This window comes from Anopheles gambiae, chromosome 2 (genome assembly GCF_943734735.2).
Source record: "Anopheles gambiae chromosome 2, idAnoGambNW_F1_1, whole genome shotgun sequence".
Lineage (NCBI taxonomy): Eukaryota > Metazoa > Arthropoda > Insecta > Diptera > Culicidae > Anopheles > Anopheles gambiae.
In genome coordinates, this window is record NC_064601.1 from 41,084,288 (window position 1) to 41,105,572 (window position 21,285).

At 47.5% G+C, this 21,285-nt stretch overlaps 2 protein-coding genes across 3 annotated transcripts in view; one reads left to right on the plus strand and one right to left on the minus strand.

Annotated features, from left to right (window-relative positions):
* Positions 1 to 21,285, minus strand: part of LOC5667758 (uncharacterized) — a 549,880-nt gene that overhangs the window by 451,197 nt on the left and 77,398 nt on the right. The window lies entirely within an intron of this gene.
* Positions 833 to 21,244, plus strand: LOC1274352 (lateral signaling target protein 2 homolog). 2 transcript variants are annotated; one of them, XM_061642198.1, is made up of 4 exons: positions 833 to 2,044; positions 16,566 to 16,706; positions 16,788 to 19,108; positions 19,179 to 21,244. In XM_061642198.1, the coding sequence occupies exons 1-4, from the start codon at positions 2,009 to 2,011 to the stop codon at positions 20,104 to 20,106; spliced, it is 3,426 nt and encodes a 1,141-aa protein (XP_061498182.1). In that variant the 5' UTR covers positions 833 to 2,008; the 3' UTR covers positions 20,107 to 21,244. The 2 variants fall into 2 exon arrangements, with proteins under 2 accessions (XP_061498182.1, XP_061498181.1); XM_061642197.1 differs by lacking the exon at positions 833 to 2,044 and adding an exon at positions 3,302 to 3,502.

Sequence of the window (21,285 nt, forward strand, 5' to 3'; positions counted from 1 at the left end):
TTGAGTGAAGTGATTGTGAATTATCAGTAAATTGTGTAAAATTTTGTGTAATTCATCAATACAAAGGATTTAAAAATATACATATGTGTTTAAACGAAACAAATCTTGTTGTTTATTTCATCGATGACGCTTGCTTGAAAATAAAACACAAAGAAAAATAATCCCTGGCATCGTGGCATAAGGAAGCTGCTTAGGCGCTGTTTGAAAGACCCACATAGAACTTTGATGCTGTTTATCTACTGCAAAAGGCGAATTAGAGCAGCGATCTTTAGCGTGCCAAAATGAGCTGCTTAAGCAATTCTGGCTATTTGGGTAGGATCTTCAAGATCCCGATGGATTAATCAATAAACATATTAAACATATTAAGCTTAAACGACTGAAAAATCAAATATCTGTAATTTTCGGTAGGATAAATGGAAAATCGGTTGTTTTAGGGCGGTCATCTGTGAATCGGTAGGCATATCAAAAATCTGTAGGAATACAGATAAATCGGTATTTCTGGTCACTCTGGTTGACAGCTCGTTCTCCTTTCTCTTTCTAGCGTTGTTCATTGTCTCTCTTTCTTGTGCTTCTGGGCACAGTGGGATGTCTCTTTTCAAAAAAAAATTCAAATTTATTTTATTTAGTAAGTAATGCGTCATATTCATTGCTAAAAATTGTTGTTTTTTTTTCTTTTCAAACATTCCAAAAATTAAAAGTATTTAAATAATTATAAAAAAAAAACAATGTTTCATGTTCGAAAATCTCCATTTTTGACAGCTGCTGTTCTGCTTCTTCTTCTTCGCAGCTCGCACCAACACACACACACTCGCGCCATCTCCGATTCCGCCCCTATCATACGCAGTGGGAAAGAAGAGGACAGCCTTCGCCCCAATCTGTACGCGCGTACCGTACACAGCGAAAGGTGTGTGCGTGCGCTCCACGATCCGATAATCTGTGGTGGCAGCAGCAGCAGCAGCAGCCCGACGACGACGGGGCAGAAAAAACGCGAATTTGAGGGAAATCGTCAGACAGCCACCGTGCGCTGTACAGCCACCATTAGTACGCTCCTTCGCCAGTGTGTGACGAACCATTTCGGACACGGACCGTGTCCCCACAGAGTCCCTCCAAGTAGCGAATGTCGGGGTACGGGGTATGAGTCATTGCTTTAGGTTGGCGAATGCATTTATTTGCAACAAAACCGTGCAGCCGCGTGAACTAAAAGTGCAATCAGCAGAAGCAGAAGAAGAAAAGTAAAAAACGCTAACGCCACAGAACCTCTCCCGATGCAGTGCAGATGGTGGTGGTGTGGTGCGATGGTGCCGAGATGGTGACGGTGGTTGGTGTGACGGCGTGAGAGCAATGAGTCAGTGAAATCGTCCATCGTTTCGTGCGGTCAGGTCGAAAATCTTCCAATCCGGAAGTGTTCACCGTTCGAAGCATTGTGTGTTCATGTGTGTGTGTGTGATTGCATGTCGACAACGTATCGTGCACCTATCAGCAGCACCCCCTGTTCCCTGTCGCCACAGCCACTACAGCCAGCCCGTGCCCTGGCCAATCGACGAAACATCCAAGATGTACGGCTAAGGGAAGGCGGGTGAGTCGTGCGTGTTGTGTGCTGTGCGTATGTGTGTGTGCAGTGTTTAGTGCGAGTGCACCATTGTTCACGCGTAGTACGGGCTGCGTGCCGCGCTAGTGTGCGCGCGTGTATGTGCCCGAGAGTGTATGCATGTGTGTGTGTTTTGTTTTCGTGAACGAAGTGCATTTCGGTGACAACAAATCTCTCCCCCTTGTGAGCTACAAAACAAAAACACAGTGGCACAGCAAACGGTGCCAGCCCAGAGCGGTGTAACCTTAGCAATAATACAGCAAAACGACCACACGACACAGCAGCCGCCGCTGCCTGGTGGTGTGAAAGCCGTCGTCGTCGTCGTCACGGCGCGGAATCCGTCGTCGTCTCGAGCACACAGGCACGACTTCGATTGATAAGCGACCTCCACAGATACCCCCCCTCGTGCTCCGCAGTGTAATGGATTCGTTACGAAAATGGTTGAACAAGCCAAAGGTAAGTCGGTGCCCCCACCACCGCACCCCTCAAAGCAGTCAATGGGGTGAACGGGGTGGAAAAGTCATGTTTTCTGCTGCTGCTGGCTGTCCTTGTAATGAGCAGCGACCATTTTCGCTTCGCTGCCAAACGGTCTCACGTATCTTCACCTCACGCCAGCGCTAAAAAGGTGATGGTGTCGTCATTGCTGCTGTCTGCTTTTTTATTTACGCATTTCCACTTCCTCGTCTCGGTCTCTTTCTCTTCATGGGTGAAGTCCATCTTTTCCATCGGTTGGGAAGCAGAAGAAAAGCGCGAAAACAAGTATGTGTGTGTGTGGAGGGGGTAAAGACGATGGGACGCACAGAGAGCGCCAACGAAACGACGAGAAATGCAATGGTGGAGTATTGTTTTTCTTGTTTTCTTTTTTTCCCCTCCCCTTCCCCCTCCCCTTTCAGTCAGTGACGTAGCGCGCGCGAGAAGGCTACCGTAATGTGTGTGTGCGTGTGTGCGTGTGTGCCTGTGTGTATGTGTTTGCTTGCGTAGTTGCGTTGCGTATGATTTGTGCAGGGATGGCGAAACCCCCGCTCACGGGGTTATCCGATTGTTTGTCATCGCAAATTAAAGATTTGCATGTGCGCGCGCGTGTGTGTGTGTGTCTATGCATTTTCAAAGTAGCATTATAATGCAGGAAACAACACCACACCATGGCCGAGCGCGCCATACACACAATCGACCGTGGAAGGCCTTGGGCGAGCGAATTGCGTCACCAACACACAGTAAAGCAAACACACACACCGTCGTCTCGACACAGACACACACACACACACGCGGCTGAGGGTGGTTTCTTTGGTTTCGAGAAAGGGGAAGGTCCGCCCCGGAATGTTTCTGGCCCGTCCACATCACCGACCACCGTCGTCCGCCCGAGCCAGCGTGCGACGATATCGACCCTCCTGCGTGTGTGTGTGCAGCGGCAGCGACACAGTAAAATACACACGCGCGCGCGCCACAACACAAACTCCGTACACGCACGGCGGCCCTCGGTCACAGTAGCCACACCATCGTCGCCACATAAATAAACACGCACCAGCAGAGGCGGGGGGGGGGGGGAGGGGTGGCTGAACAACACATTCACAGACGGCGCAGCGCCGCACGCACACCATCGAGCGCACGTGTTTTTATCCGCGCCAGCCCTTTTGCGCCCTCTTTTCGGCACAGACACACACACACACACACACACACACACACACACACACACACACACACACAACCCCAGACATGAGGATGGTAGAAATGTCAAACACAAAACATACATCCATCCTCCCATCGCATGTGGCAGGAAGTTCCGCAGATCCCGGCAGCAGCCAGTCCCGCTACACGCGCGCGTGCTCGCCCAGCGCCGGAACCTTGGAAAAGTGCAAATTGTCTTGCCGCGACCCCAGGAAACGACCCGCACCGATCGGCCACCGTCACACAAAGGTCCGTCCACTCCCCCCCCCCCCCCTTGTTGTGTGCCGCTCGTGCGTGCTGACATCAACCTTACCGAAGGATTTTGTTGTTGTCTGTCGTCCCCCTGGATTGTGGTTGTTGTTGTGCCGGCTAGCCCCCAACCCAGTAGTGCAGTTGCATCTGTAGATACACAACAGGCGATACTTTATCTTATCGATGCTGTGTTGTGCGATAACGGAATCTTGCCTTGTTGATATTTATAGCCTGCGAAGGCCAACAAACGATATTGTGAAAATATTACTCTTTATAACATTTCGCTGATTTATAATACAAACGATACTAATAAGGAGAACAGTCCCGCGTTGTATTTTGAACCGATTGTTGGTATAGCACACAGTACATAATGCCTCGTCAATTTGGTACATGCATTGTTTGATCAGCCCCACCAGTAAGTAGGTCAAACAAATAGGAAAAATTTCAGTTCAATTGTATACGCATCAGTTGTATTGAAATAGATCGTCCATAATACAAAGCTCTCTTAAAGATGACTATTTCTTCTCATCACCTTCCCAGTCTCAGGGACTCAAAGCTCTAACTCCAACCAGTCAACCCAATCACTCAAGCACTTGTTTGAATTTTGATAACCTATATAATTTTGTGCATTGTCAACTCCCTAACCCTAATGTGTTTAAGCCCCTCAATGATCCCAATACTCGCAATAAAGCCGTGGTTGGGAAGCTCCTCCTTAATAAACCTCCTTATCAGCTTGTTCAACTCGTGCCCCTTTGCTCCTGAACCGCGCGTGTACGTGTGTACGACTTTGCCGCGATGCGAGGGTCATACGTTTACGCTAATGTTGTTGAAATTGAGTTCTGTCCTTCTTGTCTTATGCTCGCGTGTATGTATGTCAAGCGCTACGAGCATGAGATGTGTATTTTACGGTTCACCAAATCCGACCTGCTGATTCGCGTAAAGGCCCGGGAATACTTTTTTTATTACTTACATATAAATCCTTTTTTGGAATAAGCTGTTTTCTTCCCGTTATTGCTGCTCTTCCATGCAATGCGCAGTAGTAATCATTTTCTGTCGCCGTGTGCGCTTACCAGCCGTGTGCTGTGTCAGCACATTTGTGGGAGCGAAGATTCGTGATAAGGCAGCGCTTAACCACTGCCAATTGTAAAGCTCCCCTGGCCCCACCCGGCAAACCTTGCTAATTGATTGAGGCTTAGACGAGACACACATTCACAAAGTGCAATTGCATTTCGATTGCAGGCACATGCACCGGCGCACTGCGCTAATTGCTTCAACTCTGCAATCCATTCAAGTGTGGTGCAGGTCAGTGCAATCACGGGACCACTTGGGAAGTTTTCTGTTGCGCCTTGTTTCGTTGATACATTTTCCTTTCCGCGAGGAAATTCGCTTGGCGTTCAAAAAATCTTTGTTCAATAAGAAGATCCCAACAAACTAAGAACGACAAAAGGAATTATTTGAAAAGAGGTTATTTTTATTAATTATTTGATTAAGAATGGGGCCCTTCACGATTCTAGTCACTTTTTTGTATGGAGTTTGACAGTTGGAGGTTGAAATCTTGTAAACACTCCACACAAAACCGCACACAAAACTAGCCTGCAATCTTCAGTCTAGATTATTCTAGCCTCAAAGTTAGAATTAGATTCGAGTACCTGCTCGAAAAATGGCAAAACAAGGTGGTGTTTACATTTATCCCAAGGTGCATTAAGAGATCTGGCGATGGAATCCAGAATCAAAGTGTATGTAGCCCAGGTGGTCTCATAGCATGTTTTTTTAGAACCAAAATTGAATATCACTTTTTGACAGAATGGGTGAAAACTTTTGTTCAAACAAGCTTTTTGTAGGCTTGACGAATAGACAAAACACTCTTAAAATCTTCATTCAGAAGCAGAAGCGATAAAAATCAGCCTTCTAAATTCATACACCTTGGGATAAGCGCACCTGTATAATATACCCACTTAGATAGCTGCTCGAAAACTGCTATACAATGCAAACAGCTGACAGGCTGAAATTTCAGCCTACGAACTTAAAACGGAAAGGCCCCAATATTGATATCCACGTGGGCTTTAAAAATCAAATCTTATATCGAATTGAATGCTATGCTATCCCTAACGGTATCCCTCAAGAAAATAACTATAAAGCAAATAAAAAGAAGTCGTACAATCCTGGAAGAGCGTATCCTTTCATTATCTCAAGCGTACTTCAACCATCAAGTATTTCCTTCTTTTTATACAATACAATCGATAGCAAAGAATCACAATTGGTCGCAAATTCGGGGACCATGACAGTCAAACAAAGATCATTAAATAATGGCGACACTACAGGGGAAGGGGGCGAAAACAGCGATGATTCACCCTGCAATCCATGTGTGGAAATTGCTTCAATCTTGAGAGAAAAGCTATGTTTGTTATTTCGCAACCGAAAACAAGACACGTACGAACCTTTTTTCTAACTGGTTTAATGCAGGCCACTCAACAACAACTGCTGCTGCTGTTGCCGGTTGTGTTGCGCATATGTGTGTGTGTACACGCTTAGGAGGGCACGCGTGCGTGTGTGGCCTTTTCTGGTCTGGTTCGTTTCTTCAAGATCGCCTGTAAGCACAAGTAAAGTCGATCTGACTGAAACCAACCTTCGCAGAGACCGCCAAAGAGAAGCCCTTATTAACAGCTTTTTAAAACCTTAAACGATATCAAAATGTAGCAAAAATAACCTTCTCACATTAGAGTAAGTTGTTACAATTGTTCACCAAAAAAAAAAAAAAAAACGACACACGACACAATAGTAATAATAAAATGAGAAAGTTTGTGTGTGTTTGTTTGTGGGGTGTGTGTTTTTTTGGAAGAAGAGATAACGCACGAAAACACAAACGACGGCATTAACGGGGTGGGGTGCGATGATATGATGGTGATGTAACGTCGCCCCGAACCGGGGGCCATATTTCTTATTCAGGCCTTCGCAAACACGAACGGCCCGAACGGCCCCAAACGGGTTCCATAATTGATAATGCGAAAAACGGCCAAAACTGTGAAACCGAACCTGAACGACCGAAGCTGGTTTGAGCTTTTCTGCAACTGTTTCGCAATCGCGCCACACCACCGGCTGGGTCGTCCGCATTTATGCACGCCAAACGATGCGCAGACTACTGACCGCCAGGGCCGACTGGGGCAGCATATGTGGCAGAAGAGCGTTGCGGCGGGGTTGCCTTTTGTCTGCGACGCAATAAGAAGTGCTGCTACCACTGCGGGGCCACCTGTCGTCGGTGGTGAGCGTTCGAACCGTCGAGAGCGCTTATCCATGCATGGCGACGAACCGCGGGCTGTAACCCGAAGGGATGTAATGTTAACCGAACGAACTACCGACGCAGACTGTCCGACGACTGACCGACGCGGCTGCCAATTGGGAGATTGTTGTTGGCCGCAAGCGGTGCTGTCCTAGAGTGTCGATTCAAAATAAGATTGTTAATTTTACAGAATTTAGTTGGAAAATGAATGTAACAGTCATCAATACAACTAAAACAAATAGTAATCTCTGGTTTCAAGGCCACAGACGACGAACTGTCGCGCACACACTGGGAAGACGCAGTACGCGGTGCGTCTTGTTGCCCCCTATCTCGGTCGTGCCAGTTCAATTTTGTAGAATCTGTTTGTTGTTCTACTTTATCAACAATGTTTGTGGCTGGTGAGAATCTTCATCTCCTTCAGGAAGTTTGAGACACATCAACAACAACGTAGAAATCTTTCTCCTGTAGCACCATCCCAAGCAAATGGTTGTAAAATTTGAAGAAACAAAGAGCTCGCTCGATGGATTTGAGTAGATATTTATCGCTACACACCACCATCATTGCTGGCTATATTCATAAAATCCAAAGACAGCCCAAACGAATCCGCCACGACAAGAACTCTGTCCACTGGCACGTCATCGGCACGCGTGCGGGTTCGGTTTCTTCTGGAAATATCCTCCGAAGCAGAAGCACCGAACGAGTTTACATTATTTTACCATATGTTGTGCAATAATACAGCCCAGTAGTAGTGCGGTGTTGCATGAGTTTTGCGGCAAAAGTGAGTGGCCCAAGGCGTCTGTTCGGTCCGGCACAATAAGTTCGTTGCTGTAGGTCCGTCCGTGTGCCTAGCCAGCCAGAACCGCCAGGTTGGTTCGGGTTGTTGGTGTTAAGATGTGTGTTGGCCCTTCCCCAAGGTCGTCGCGGTTGAACATTGGCGTGACTGGGAAGATTCAAAAGCTTTTGCAGCAAATGTATGATGGATGTTGAAGTAAGAAAATGTAAAATGTAATACATAAGATATAGTAAAATCAATACACACTTTGCTATACAGGTTAAAAATAATGGAGTAGCTCTGGAGGTACAACAGCACACGACGACGGAGTAGCTTGATTGCTGTGCAATTTAATTGAGCGTGTACCGTAATTGTCGTCTTGCGAAAGCCACCTGTGAAAGTTAAAGACATTCGCCGTCTCTTTTTAACAACAACGAATGCTGCTTTTCTTTAGAAGCGTAAAACAAAAAAAATGTCACAACGATTAGGCCCCGCTGTGTGGTACGTGCTTTTGACCGTCTACCGTTTACGCTATTCCCCACTCGAGGGGGGGTTTTGCACGTCATGCGAGGAAGACCACGCGACGGTGCACGTGGAAATTGAGTGCCAACTATCGGGCGAAGATGTGTGCCTGGAACCGTTCAGCGGGAACGGCCGCCGTCCAACACGTTGAAAGCTTTTACTCTACTAACCCCCCTTGCTCCCTTTAGCGCGCGCCCTCCCTGTGGCAAAACTCTTGGCCCACGGGAGCCCACGGGGTTTGACGCGTTAGCGCCCGGGTGTTGTTGCGTCGATCAATTTCCATTGTGTCGCCTTCACGGACGGTAGCCGCTAACGAGTTCCTGCGTATTGACCTTGGCAGCCGCGCGACGGCCAACACAGTACGACGAAATGAACTTGCCCGCGGCACCCGAGCCGACAGTGGTCGTAATGGCCATGTGTGTGTGGTGACGGTGTGTTCACACCGTACTCACCGGTAAGCATACCGCTCTGCCTGCGACCAGAAACCAGGTGGACTCATCATTAAGGAAGCAGGAAGTGGAATTTTCCGACCCCGAACGGCCATCAAGTGTCGGTGAAGACAGTGGTCAGTTTTTTTTGTCTATATTCTTTTTCTATTCGTTTGGAAGAAGTGAATCATTTGTCTGTGATGAAACAGAGGGGTTTTAAGAAAATGTGGTTTGGTACTGTGTACACGGGGAAAAACGGGGGCAATATGGCCATGGTAAGTTTTTTTTTTTAGATTTTTATTTGCTTTTTAGAAATGATGTTTAGAAGGCTTTTATGGGATTCTTTGTTGAAGCATTGCGGCAATTAGGTAAATAAGAGAACTATTTGCGCCTCAAGAAGAAGTTAAATCGACAAGGCCAGCAACAAACTATTCGGTTTCGTGGTAAACGTACTGGGTGACGTATTCTGAGCGAAATCGAAAACGAGTCGAGAAGTAGAAAAACTCATCTAGCGCTACAGAACCTTAGCAACAGCCACATCGTGTGTTCTGACTGACTGACTATCTGTCTGCGTGGTACGTTACAGGGTTTTCCAATGAAGTTTGAAATGTAAACATAGTTATTCGCCGCGTGCAAAATGTTATTCCACATCGATCTGACATTTCATTTCCAGCACAATTTTTTTTTAATTTCTTCAGCATGATTTTCAACACGTGTTAAGCTGGATTGAGTTTGACAGTTCTTTGAGATGTGTTGAAAATCATGTGTAAAAACTGAAATTTCAATATGCAGCAAATTCACCATTTGACAGCTGTTGAAAAACATCTAGGATGCGGTGAATACCAATATTTACATTCGACATTCGAGACTTGGAAAACCCTGTAAGTTTGGATAATCTGTATAGACCGACAAGACCGCTTAGGTCGTTACGCCAATGAGGAGAAAGTACCAAACACAATATCCACATTTGTTTAGTTTTTGACATTTGTGAAAACTTTATGCAAATGAGCATGCAGTTGAGATGTTGTTATTTACAGGGTTTTCCAAGCCACTTCATTGTTGAAACTGAAAATTTCAATCACGTTAAATGTATGCTGAAGGCTGCACGGGTGAATTCAAGTCTGAAAAGCCAGTTCAATACAAAAAGTTTTGTTTTCAAAATCCATAAACTATTTTTCAATATCGGTATAACCCATTTCGATCTGTCAGTTTGGCGGGCTCTCGCCACTATGGGATAGAAAGAAATTAAATACGTCAAAATGTTCAGTGAGTGAGGTTTTCTGCATCATCCCAACGAATACAGTATAGAAGCCATCAAATGAACAAAACTATAAATAGTTTTAATTTGTTTTAATGAATTTGATAATTGTTGTTTGCACGTTAAAACACGTTTTCAATGCTAAAAGAAAACAAACCATCAATCATTGAACATTTTGACGTATTGCATTTCCTTCTATCCCATAGTGACGAGAGCCCGCCAAACTGACAGATCGAAATGGCTTATACCGATATTGAAAAATAGTTTAACGATTTTGAAAACAAAACTTTTTGTATTGAACTGGCTTTTCAGACTTGAATTCACCCGTGCAGCCTTCAGCATACATTTAACGTGATTGAAATTTTCAGTTTCAACATTGAAGTGGCTTGGAAAACCCTGTAATGCGCAAAAATAGATGTCAAAAATGTAGTAATGCTTCGTAAACTTCAAATTCATACCTCAGATAGAGTTTCATGGAACCTAAGCAAATCAGCAGTGCTCAACCATCACAACCAATGATGTCGATTCCTCCAATCATTGAATATTGGAAATTCCAAAGTCTATCTTCTGTCGAGATCTCCATGTCACCTGGACTCGATGTCGATCCAGCGTTCAGAATAGCGCCTAGTGTTTCTCAGTAGATACTATTTGACGTTTCTGCAATAAATAGTGCCATCTCTTCATTCAACTTCTTGAATTTTACATTGTGTTTGAGATATCAATGAAACACACTACTCAAGACGTAATTATAGATATTTGATTGACGTTTATTTGTAAAGGGGGTACTCTAAATGTGAGTCACCATGTTCACTTCTAAAACAGTTATGAATGTATAACATATCTTCGAAAAATATGCAGATCGTTTGCCTGAGATGATCGTTCTGCTCGTAAAGATGATAACGTCATTTATAAAAAAGCATTTAAAGCTTTATTGATTGAACCAATCGCGTTGTGCAGATTATTGACAAAAGCAACAAGTTCGTGTAATATTCTCGAGGGAAAGAAAATAAATGAAGTAGGCCTTTAAAATTCTGCATGATGAACCTAACACCGTTTACTACTTCTGGTGTCCATTATACCTCACCCTGCTTTACATTATGTGTCACCATTAGTTTGTTTCTTTGCTTTAATGTGTTTGTTTGTTTTGCATCAAGTGGTGCATTTTGTAACATTGCCCTTACGGTGTAGATAAACACTATCGCAGTTGCTTTAACTGGTGCATATAACCATAAACAATGTTGTAGGACAATTTTATTAGCAACCGTCACGTTGAGCTATACACAGACTGGTACATACTTGGACGCAACACTGTCCAAGATCAACTCGCAACCGAGTGTAAGCGTGCACCGTTGTGCATGCAGATTTGCACACTGCTGGCAAAGTTTCTTGCGTGTGTGATGTCTTTCTTCCCCATTGTGATGTTAACACTTTGACCGCCAGCCTGACGTCACAGTTTTTGAGTGAGCACGTAGCGCATGGCAAGAGAGCGATGAGAGCGACAGTTTCTCGGGACATAGTGATCACTCTTTTGTTTCATTGCGATAAGCGGCGCAGCACATGTCGTTCTCGTTCTCTCTTTCCTACCTCATTCGTTCTCAAGAGAATCACTGAGCGTCAGATACAAAGCTGAGTGGTGAGCAAAGCCGTCATACGAAATCATATGACGCGGCGCTTAAAGTGTTAATGCTAATAATCGAAAGTAATGGAAAGTAGTTGTTCTCACCGGCGACATTTACTTACGCTTTCGCTTCTTTCCTTCACGAGTTTTAATATTTTTACTGAGTTGTGGCACATATTTTACTGATCAAAAAGTCCATAATGCTGTAATTTGTGTAGAGAAAACTTTAGAACACATTTTTATGCTATATTTACACGTAGTCAAACGTTGCTCAAACTTTGTTATTAAAACGTTTAGCGTGTTTTTCCACGTGTCCCATGCAATTAAATTAGTTCATCGTTGAGTCACTTGTTGACATTCATTCCTCCATTGTCTTATCGCGTAAATCCCAGTGCAACAAGGGGAATGGATTTGTGTGTGTGGGGGTGATTTTTTTTGCATTCATAATAATTTCCATTCCGTTGCGAGATAATGATGATGACGATGTGGATTTTCAGGCAAAATCGATCAAAATTGTAAAACGTGATCCGTTACGAGTTTGCAAATGAGGCGGAAAAATTGCAGTATTTCCGTAAATCATATGCAGCAAGTTATAAGGGATCGAAGCGATCATGCGTGTAACTTACCAATTTGCTACATTATTGCAGTAGTTTAATAAGTTTCAAGTTGATAAAACTTTCATAAATTGAAACATTTTTTTACGAACTTTGAATGAGAAGCCACGAGGTTGAAGTATCGTACAGATAAGAAGGCTTCCGTGCAAAACGATCCATACCGATCGTAGCTCCATCAGCAACATCACCGTCTTCATCATCATCATCATAATCCATTGAAAGTTTGTCCGACATTGGAGTAGGCATAAAAAACAAAAACCTCCTCACATTCATGCTGCATTTATCGCCCGGTCGCTGAATCGAGTGGCGAAGTAAAGGTGAAAGTAAATCCACAACCACACACACACACACCAACCTCCCAGCCACAGCATAAGCCTTTTGGCATTGGACACAGCCAGAGTGGCCACGCTGTGTGTGCGTGGAAACTTCTTTCAGCTCTTTTTTGCTGTTATTGTTGTTAGTAGTACGTGGGGCACGTTCGCTGCAGTTCAGTTCCTTTTTCTTCTCCTATTGCTAACGTGCACGTGGAAAAAATATAAGCGAACAACGGGTTTGGCGTAAAGGAAACAAGTTTTCCCACCACTTCCTCGAGCAACGGGTTCGCAAGGGCTGAACGCTGTTGCTGTTTTTTTGATCGCTTTCTTGCCGATGTGAAATAAAGTAAAAGCAGGCTCGGGGAGAAAAGCGTGCACACACACCATGGCGGCGTCAACGACGACCCCGGGGAGATTTGTGAGACCTTTACCCATTGCTGCTGCTGGGCGCTCGCTCCATGTGGTGAATGTCACCGATTATGCGTTCAGCTGTTTGGTTGAGCTTTGCTGAAGGGAAAGGGTGGTACGATGCAGAAGCTTAAAATGCTCTTAGGCACTGATAATAAAAAATATATGTTTAATTCAAATTACCTGTTGTAAGGTGGAGTGTTAGTGTGGTAACGGTATAAAAGCGTGGGGAAAGCGATGATTTTTTGTTCGAAGCGACTGATAACTGGGGTAATGGGTGGATGGGTAAAATTGGCAAACATCTTGAGGCGACGTAGGTCCGCCCAGCATTATCCGAGAATCGTCTGGAGCCACTCAGAGTCGAAATCGTCCGGCGTCGTTGGGAGTCGTCCAGAATCGTCCGGAGTTGTCTGGAGTCATTCGGAGTCGTTCGGATTCGTCTGGAGTCACTCGGAGTCACTCGGAGTCGTCCGGAGACGCCCGGAGTCGTCCGGAGTTAACCGGAATCGTCTAGAACACCGGTCGGCAAACTTTGCGACCAAAAGAGCCAAATTCTCCAAAAATGTTCGTAGAGTGTCAAATGAAGAACGAAACTGTTAAACCAAGAGCGGAAATGTGTGAAAGTTCTATGAAATTTATAAACTGTAAAGAGCCGCAATCTCGATACCAAAGAGCCGCATGTGGCTCGCGAGCCGTACTTTGCCGATCGCTGGTCTAGAATCGTCTGAAGTCACCCGGACTTGTCCAGAGTCGTCCGGAAAAGTGTTGGGTCAATCTGATTCAGATTCATTAATAATTCGAATGAATCTTTGAAATGATTCAATCAATCTGAATCTCGGTTGGTTAGATTGAAAAATTTCAATGATTCATGAATCTTATAGATTCACGAAACTCAAGGAATTCATAAATTTCCAAAGATTCATCGAGCTTGAGATTCTTATTATTATTCTTATTCTTGGCGCAACAACCTACATGGTCATGTTTTCAGCCTATACAACCTATACATGTTTTCGAGACTTCTTGGGAAATACCACGCAGCCGTATAGTTAGTTTTGCTATGGGGAGACAGTTCATGCAAGGCTTGAACCCACAATTAACATGCAGGTGGGATCGCGCAAACTCAATATTTTGAAAATCATACATCTGTAAGCATTCATGACTCGCTGGAGATAAGTGGATTTAAATGGATCAATGAATCTTTCGAGATTTGGATTTGGATTCATAAATTATTGAACATTCGTAAGTTTTTTTAGATTCATGAATCTTAGAAGAGTCGATTCGATATTCGAATCACTCATCACTGAAGATTCATATGAATGAATCTCAACGAAGGATTGATGAAACCCAACACTAGTCCGGCAGTCGTCTGGAGTCGTCCGTAGTCGTCCTGAGTCCGGAGTAGTACGGAGTTGTACAGAATCGACTGGAGTGGGCCTTTGAAACAAAGGCCTGAATTGAATACGAAGTACACGCGCAAAGTGAAAGACAAAAAAACCCAACAAAATGAAATCAGGCACAAACACATTGCATCGGATGGCTCCAGTTACCTCCGATCGTTTCTGGACGACTTCGAACGACTGTGGACGACTCTGGACGACTTCGAACGATTCCGGACAACTCCGGGCGACTCCCAACGACTTTGAACAGGACGACTATGGCTCTGGACGACTCCGACTCCAGACGGAACTAGTGGGTCCCAGTTTTCGGCAGTCGGAATTGAACTTACAATAGCCGGAGTAGGATCAGAGTCGTTGGTGCGCTCCAGAGAGCACCTCACTACTGATAACTGAGAACTGATTGCCGAACGACGATGTGTTCCAGATTTGTGGGATGAGTCACTGTACGTCGTGATGAGTCTATTGTCTCTATCATCATGACACTATCACCCGTTGTTCCCGTTTGCCTGCAGTGCAACGATGCGCACACAGTACGGGAAGAAGAAACGTTTCGTTTGATAAAGCGACATTTTCATTTCAGCATGTGCATGTTTCATTAAAACGGCAAAACGGCATTAGTGCCTGATGTGAGTGTAACATCACGTGTAGGAAAATGAGAGAGGATGGATTAGAGCAGCTGAGACGTGTTTTTTTGTTGTTATCAAACCACTCGAAACGAAAAGTGTAACGTGTGGGTTTTATAATTTTTCACGTGTTATCACTTTTTGTCTTTATAATTGTGATTCATTTTTTGTGCCGACAGTTTGTATTCCCATTTTTGAACATTTGTAGCATTGATTCAGCTATTTTATTAACCATTTTGGTTAAAGATTTAAGATTTTTGGCCTTTAAGAGTTCGCCAATACAATAGAGCATTGTGGGAACAATGTATACGTATCAGCAAATAATGGAAACGATGAACTGCACGAGTGGCAAAATGCTTGTGACAATGTACAAAGCACACGGTGCATTACCATCTTCCGCCTTGTCCGACAGCGACATGAGAACGACCTGCTCATTATCGTTGAACGGGACAGTGAGCAAACGAGTGAGGCGAAACCAGTGGCAACGGCGCTGCCCGCTTCTCACATTTCCCTTTTGCTTATCGCAAATGTCTCCTACCGACAACCGTGTTTCATCCACCTTGGATGCTGCTTTTGTTGTCGCACGGCAGCACGAAAACCGGAAGTAGCCGTTGGACGTACAATTAGTGGTCTCTGCGATGATACATCTTTGCTGCATTTGACCTACTTTCCAATTCGCGCTACAAAATACCAGGTTTAGTGGCTTTTTTATTTTTATTAAATTTAGATAATCCTCTGTCCATCACTTTTCTTTTGCGCCGGTGGAATAATAAACGATACTTTCCATTTTGCTGTTGCGCAAGGTACGAAACTGCACGCGCTATTCGTCGTAAGCGGCCGAATTACATGCCAGGGTCCAGGGATGACGCGGAAGGAAGTGAACTCAGCGCGTGCAATGGTGGCGAAATTGCGTAGAAACCGAACCCGCTCTCTCCCACCTCCATCTTAACCGCGTTGGCGCGTCGGGAATGGTCGAATACGGTGTGCAAAACGGCAACGTAACGGCGCCCGCTGCTCGTCGCTGATCGTTGATTATTATTTCTGGCAGGGTGTAAAACACCGTTTGTTTACTAACGGGCTTTAAGACCGGCTTACCAACAGCCGCCACCACCGCCCTCGTGCCCTGCTGCTCATGTTCGTCACACCTTCCCACCCGGTATGCGTATGAACTCAATTGGCCATACACAATTCGGTAGATAGGTTTTGGTTCGGGCCAGGCATGTGCTCAACGTCTGGCGCGTAACAATGCCTGGCGGGCGGGGGGGGGGGGGGGGGGGGGCAGCCGAATCTACCGGTTTCGGTTTGCACCGCCACGGTCCTTCGCCGTTCAATTGCGCATTGTAGGTGGTGGAGTGTGCGCACGAATGGTAACCACGATCGTAATCGCGTGTACCTTCCGCGCAGGAACAACGCATCATTCATGGTGCGCTGCTGTTGCGCTGCGTGCGGGTAGTTTCGCGGTACGATAGCGATACAAGAGCGTTATGTGCACCGTTCACACACACACACACCAGTATCGGTGGTGGAAGATGTTTCGAACGCAGGCTGGCAGGTTATGTAAAAGTGCAGTAAAGTGCACTGCAAATAGGTAAACGGTTTCTGGTTTTGTTTGCAAATATAGACAAAGTCGATTGTGGACAGCAGACAAGGGGACTTTTCCAAGGGATGTGTTGAGCTGTATTTGCTATTTAAATAAAAATCTCTGTAATTGAAATTAAGATATAATTCATCTTTGAATTTTCTAAAATTATTTCAAAATCCTGTCTTTGTGATTATGAACAACAATTTCTAATGCAAACAATGTATCGCTGTTCTGTCTTTTCCCCTAGGCTGACGACAAATCGCTGCTGGCACGATTTTACCACGCCGATCGTGCACTGACAGCGATTGCCAGCGAGCTGGACAGTTTCGATGGACGGGCAGAGCCCGTGCGCTGCACACGACTAGTGAGCCGACTGCGCCAGGGTCAGGTAAGGAAGAATGAACCTCCCCTCTCACAGCCACTAGCAACCAGTAAAGTAATGTTACCTTTTCCCGCACCGCCCACATAGGACCGCGTCCTCGCAATCACCAACCAAATCATGGACGAGCTGCTCGGTGACGATCGGGCCCAGCGTGCCTTTCGCGTGAAGTTCCCGGAGGAGGTGCTGCAGGAAAGCCTGGCCGGGCAGCTATGGTTCGGGGCGGAGTGTCTGGCAGCCGGCTCGTCGATACTGAACCGCGAGGCCGAGTCGGCAAAGATGCGCCCGCTCGCGAAAGCGGTCACCAAGAGTCTGGAGATCGTGCGGAACCGGCTACGGGAGCAGTGCCTTCGCAACAACACCCCGAACAGCCCGACCCTGCGGCTGGACATTAACGATGCGGCCACCGAGCAGCTGTACGAAAGCTTGAAGATATTCGACCGGCTGTTTGCCGAGTTCGAGCTGGTGTACGTGAGCGCGATGGTGCAGGTGAAGACGAAGCAGGAGTACGAAATGCAGGAGCTGATCTGCGTGCTGTTCTCCGAGACGCTGCAGCGGGCGCTCAAGACCGGGCTGCTCGAGCAGGAGCAGGTGGATTCGTACGATCCGGCGCTGATGTTTTCGATACCGCGGCTGGCCATCATCGCGGGGCTGGTGATTTTTCGCGAAGGCCCGCTCAACATGGACCAGCCGGCGGACAACATCTCGGAGATGTTTCGCCCGTTCCGGAAGCTGCTGATAAAGATGCGCGACCTGCTGCACGCGCTGACGAAGCAGGAGCTGTACCAGCTGGAGAAGCTGCTCTGCACGAACGAGGAGATTAGTGCGAGCGAACAATTGATCTGTGATGAAAAGGGTAGAAGCGGCGGTGATGGTGGCAGTGGCAGTGGCGGTACGGTCGCTGCTGGTGTGAAAGAGTTTGACGCGCTGGAGCCGGTCGGTGAAAGCCAAGAGCATGTGGTCATCGTAACAACGGTCACGACGACGAACGCGCCAAATGTCGTCGGTGACGGGCCGGGTGCGACCGGGTGCACCGATGCTACCAGCGGGGCTGATGGACGTTTGCACATAGTTAGTCAAGGGTATGGCGTGAGCACGGGTGCAACCGGTAGCAGCGGTTTCGGCAGTGGCAGAGGAGGCTGCAGTAGCAGCAGCACTAGCAGGCCGAAACAACGTCACAACCAGGCGCATTTGCGGCAGAGAGGGGCGCCGCGACATTCCAGCCAATCGTTCGGACCGGAGGCTAGCTACGCCGCGGACGACCGAGTGCCCGTGGTGGAGGAGGACAATAACAATCACCTGCGGAAAGAGATCGAAGAGGAGGACGTGGATGAGGACGTGGAGGAGGAGGAGGAGGAGGATGAAGAGGAGGACGAAGTTGACGATGACGTGATGCTGAAGGACGGGCTCGTGACGACAGACTGTGCTTCGGGCTACCTGATACCAAACACCAACTTTGGCAACTTGCTGCAGACGAACGAGGCACCGCTGACGGACAGCTTCATTGCGACGGACGACGAACTGCGGCTGCTCGGGGCCGAAACGGCGTCTTCCCCCCCGGCGATGACGCAGGCCAACATTGATAGCATTCTGGCAGCGAGTGCTGTGGGTTCCGGTGGCCAGCAGCAGCAGCATCAGCAACAGCAGTTGATAGATTCTGACTCCGGCCACGGTACGGCAAATCACAGCACGGACATGTCGCCGGAACTGGAGACCGAGCGGACTGTAGTGGCGGCTGGGCAGCCGAACGCAAACGGTGCGCCACAGGACGGTAGCGCCAGCAAGCAGCAGCCCGTGCGCGATCGATCGAGAAGCGGCAGCAGCACCGTGCACAAGCATGCCGAAATCAGTGAATCGTCCAGTGACTACGAGGAAGCGGACGTGGACGACGAACCCGACGATGTGGATGCGGACGATGACGACGAAGAGGAGGACGACGTGGTTGGGGAGGTTGAGGAGCAGAATGATTCAGAGCCCACGTTTAACAGAAAGCTCGGTGGCGCGCCCAAGGAAGCGTTTCGCAGCCAGCTCAGATGCAAGGCGGCGAGAACTCATCGCAAATCGAGCCACCATCGTCCGCGGCCATCGACCTCATCGAGCTCGTCGTCGGCGGCCTACCGAAATAAGTCTCAATCTCATCAGCACCACCACCACCATCACCACCATCATCATCATTCCTACGCCGAATCGGCCGAGGGTACCAGCTCGGTCGTCAGCACTATTACCACCAGCAACAACAGCACATCGAACGGAAGCACCCGCCACCACAGTCGAATGCAGCAGCAGCAGCAGCAGCACCAGCAGCAGCGCAATTCATCCTCCAGCTGTGATACATCACCGACGCAGAGCGAATGCAGTGATGCGCAGGAGGTGGCGCTCGCCATCCGAGCGGCTGGACGAAATAAATTCAAGTACGCCACAGCCTTACCTTCCCCTAATCGTGTAAATTGTGTACTAACAACCTTCTCCCCCCCTTTACAGATCAACGGAAAACCTGCTGCACCGTCTGTTCGTGTGCATTGCCGGCGTGGCCGATCAGCTGCAGACGAACTTTGCCGCCGATCTGAGGAAGATGCTGCGAAGCGTGTTCATCATGAACTCGTCCCCGCCCGAGCCGGACGAGCCGCCGGAGCCGAGCGGCAGCGAGGAGGAGTCGAAGGACAGCCAGCACAACCACCCGTCCGATCTGTTCGAGTTCCGGGCCAGCGAGCAGGACGTCATCACGGCCGACCAGCAGAACCACAGCGGCGGCTCCAGCCAAAGCATCTACTCGGCCGAGGAGGCGAACCCCGAGCAGGATTCGGTGTTCGGTTCGTCGGGCGATTCGTCCCCGGTGCGCCGCACGGCCAGCGTCGAGAGCCGGAACGTGACGGTGAACGTGTCCGTGTCGGTGGTGGCCTCCTCGCCCGTCGGTGCGGGCGGAGCAGGTGGAGGGGGTATGGTCGGGGGCAGCCGGACGGCGCAGGAGCGGAGCGTGAGTCTGAGCGAGGCGTGCATCGTGGTCGAGGGCGGGAAAGCGTCGGCCGGCGGCGGTGGTGGTACACGAAGGCACAGTGCCAGCGGGTCCAAAAATGACTATGGCCGCAGCCGCAGTAGCCCGAGCAGTCCCGTCAATAGCAATACTGGTGGTGGTGGTGGTAATCATCACAGCTCCGCCCATCACACGGCGCACGAGCAGCAGCGACGGATGCCGGAGGAGCCGCCGAGATGGATTCCGGACTGTGATGCGCCGCGGTGCATGGCCTGCGCGTCGGCTTTTACACCGTTCCGCAGAAGACACCATTGCCGCAACTGTGGTGGCGTGTTTTGCGGCGTGTGCTCGAACCTGTCCAAACCGCTGCCAAAATATGGTTTGACCAAGGCGGTTCGCGTGTGCCGGGACTGCTACATCCACGAGGTGGGAGTGTAATAGCGTTCGGTGGAGTGACGAACGGCAGTGGCGGGTTTGGATGAGAATGCCGCCCAGCTATAGCAGAAACTCCTTTCCGCCGAGTGCTGTGCGCTTTATTAGGCGCTGGCCCCCGAGGCCCGTTAGGAGTGTCGGGTTGGCTGAGGCTTTCTTTTAGGCTGCTGCTTCTGCTGATTTGGTTTTTGTTGTTTTCCCACATGATTTTTGGGGGGGGTTTTGTTTGTTTCACCAGCTTGACACTGCGTACTTTTGACGAGCGGAAGCTATACGTTTATGTTTCAGATATTTTGATGCAGTTATTTTGATTTTGTTTACTCAAACCATTTGTGATATACTTTCATCATTTGACCATGTACAGTACACGCACCTTGCGAGCGATTTGTGCTTTGTTTATTTTACATCTTTTCCCTTTGTTCTGCTTGTTTGTGTGGATGGCGTTGATCGGAACCCTTGCGTTCTTCGCCAAGCACAATGAAACGTGCGCGATTTACATCTTACGAATAATTCTACATTTGTTTATCATTTGATTCGACGCAAAAAAATATATGTTCTTGTAAATGTTGATACGGAAAAATAGCAACAAAAAAATCACACAATTTGACCAATTCATAACACCAAGAAAGAGAGAGAGGAACGTCCCCGACAGCGCAACAGGGGAGAGCGCCGTTCGATATAGTTTAAAGGCAAGCCAATCAAAAGAAAGCAAGAAACAAAAAATAACCCTCATTGCTCATTGAGTGTGCAGGGTTGTTGCGGCTATCGTTTCACGTGACGCGTATTCCATTTAAAATCCCCAAAAAACCAAAACAAAAAACCCCAACGAATAAACTATTAACATTTGCTCTATCAATATTCAGCTCCAAAACACATTCCCTCCCAGCTGGCAAGTTTGCGAACCACCACTCCCTACTCAAGCAAAGGCTGAGATATTGCTGCAACCGGCCGGTTTTGTTGGCACGGTTTTCCGGCAAGCCAACACGAAGAAAAACGTGAAAAACGGAAGACTTTGTTTGTTATACCTATTACGTATGATTTTGTATGCACGATTGAATCAATGCCAGTTTTCGCATTTTCGGTTGTGGCGTGGATTTGATGCTAAGAGAGAACGAAAGAGAGAACGAGAGAGAAGAGAGAGAGAGTGAGAGAGAGAGAGAGAAAGAGAGAGAGAGTGAGAGAGAG

What these genes read in the sequence shown, in the direction of transcription:
- LOC1274352 (XM_061642197.1), top strand. Translation starts at nt 3,302, where the DNA reads ATGAGGATGGTAGAAATGTCAAACACAAAACATACATCCATCCTCCCA. An exon ending in TCGGCCACCGTCACACAAAG is followed by an intron (nt 3,503 to 16,565) that starts GTCCGTCCACTC and finishes CTTTTCCCCTAG; the next exon opens with GCTGACGACAAATCGCTGCT. An exon ending in GCCGACTGCGCCAGGGTCAG is followed by an intron (nt 16,707 to 16,787) that starts GTAAGGAAGAAT and finishes CCGCCCACATAG; the next exon opens with GACCGCGTCCTCGCAATCAC.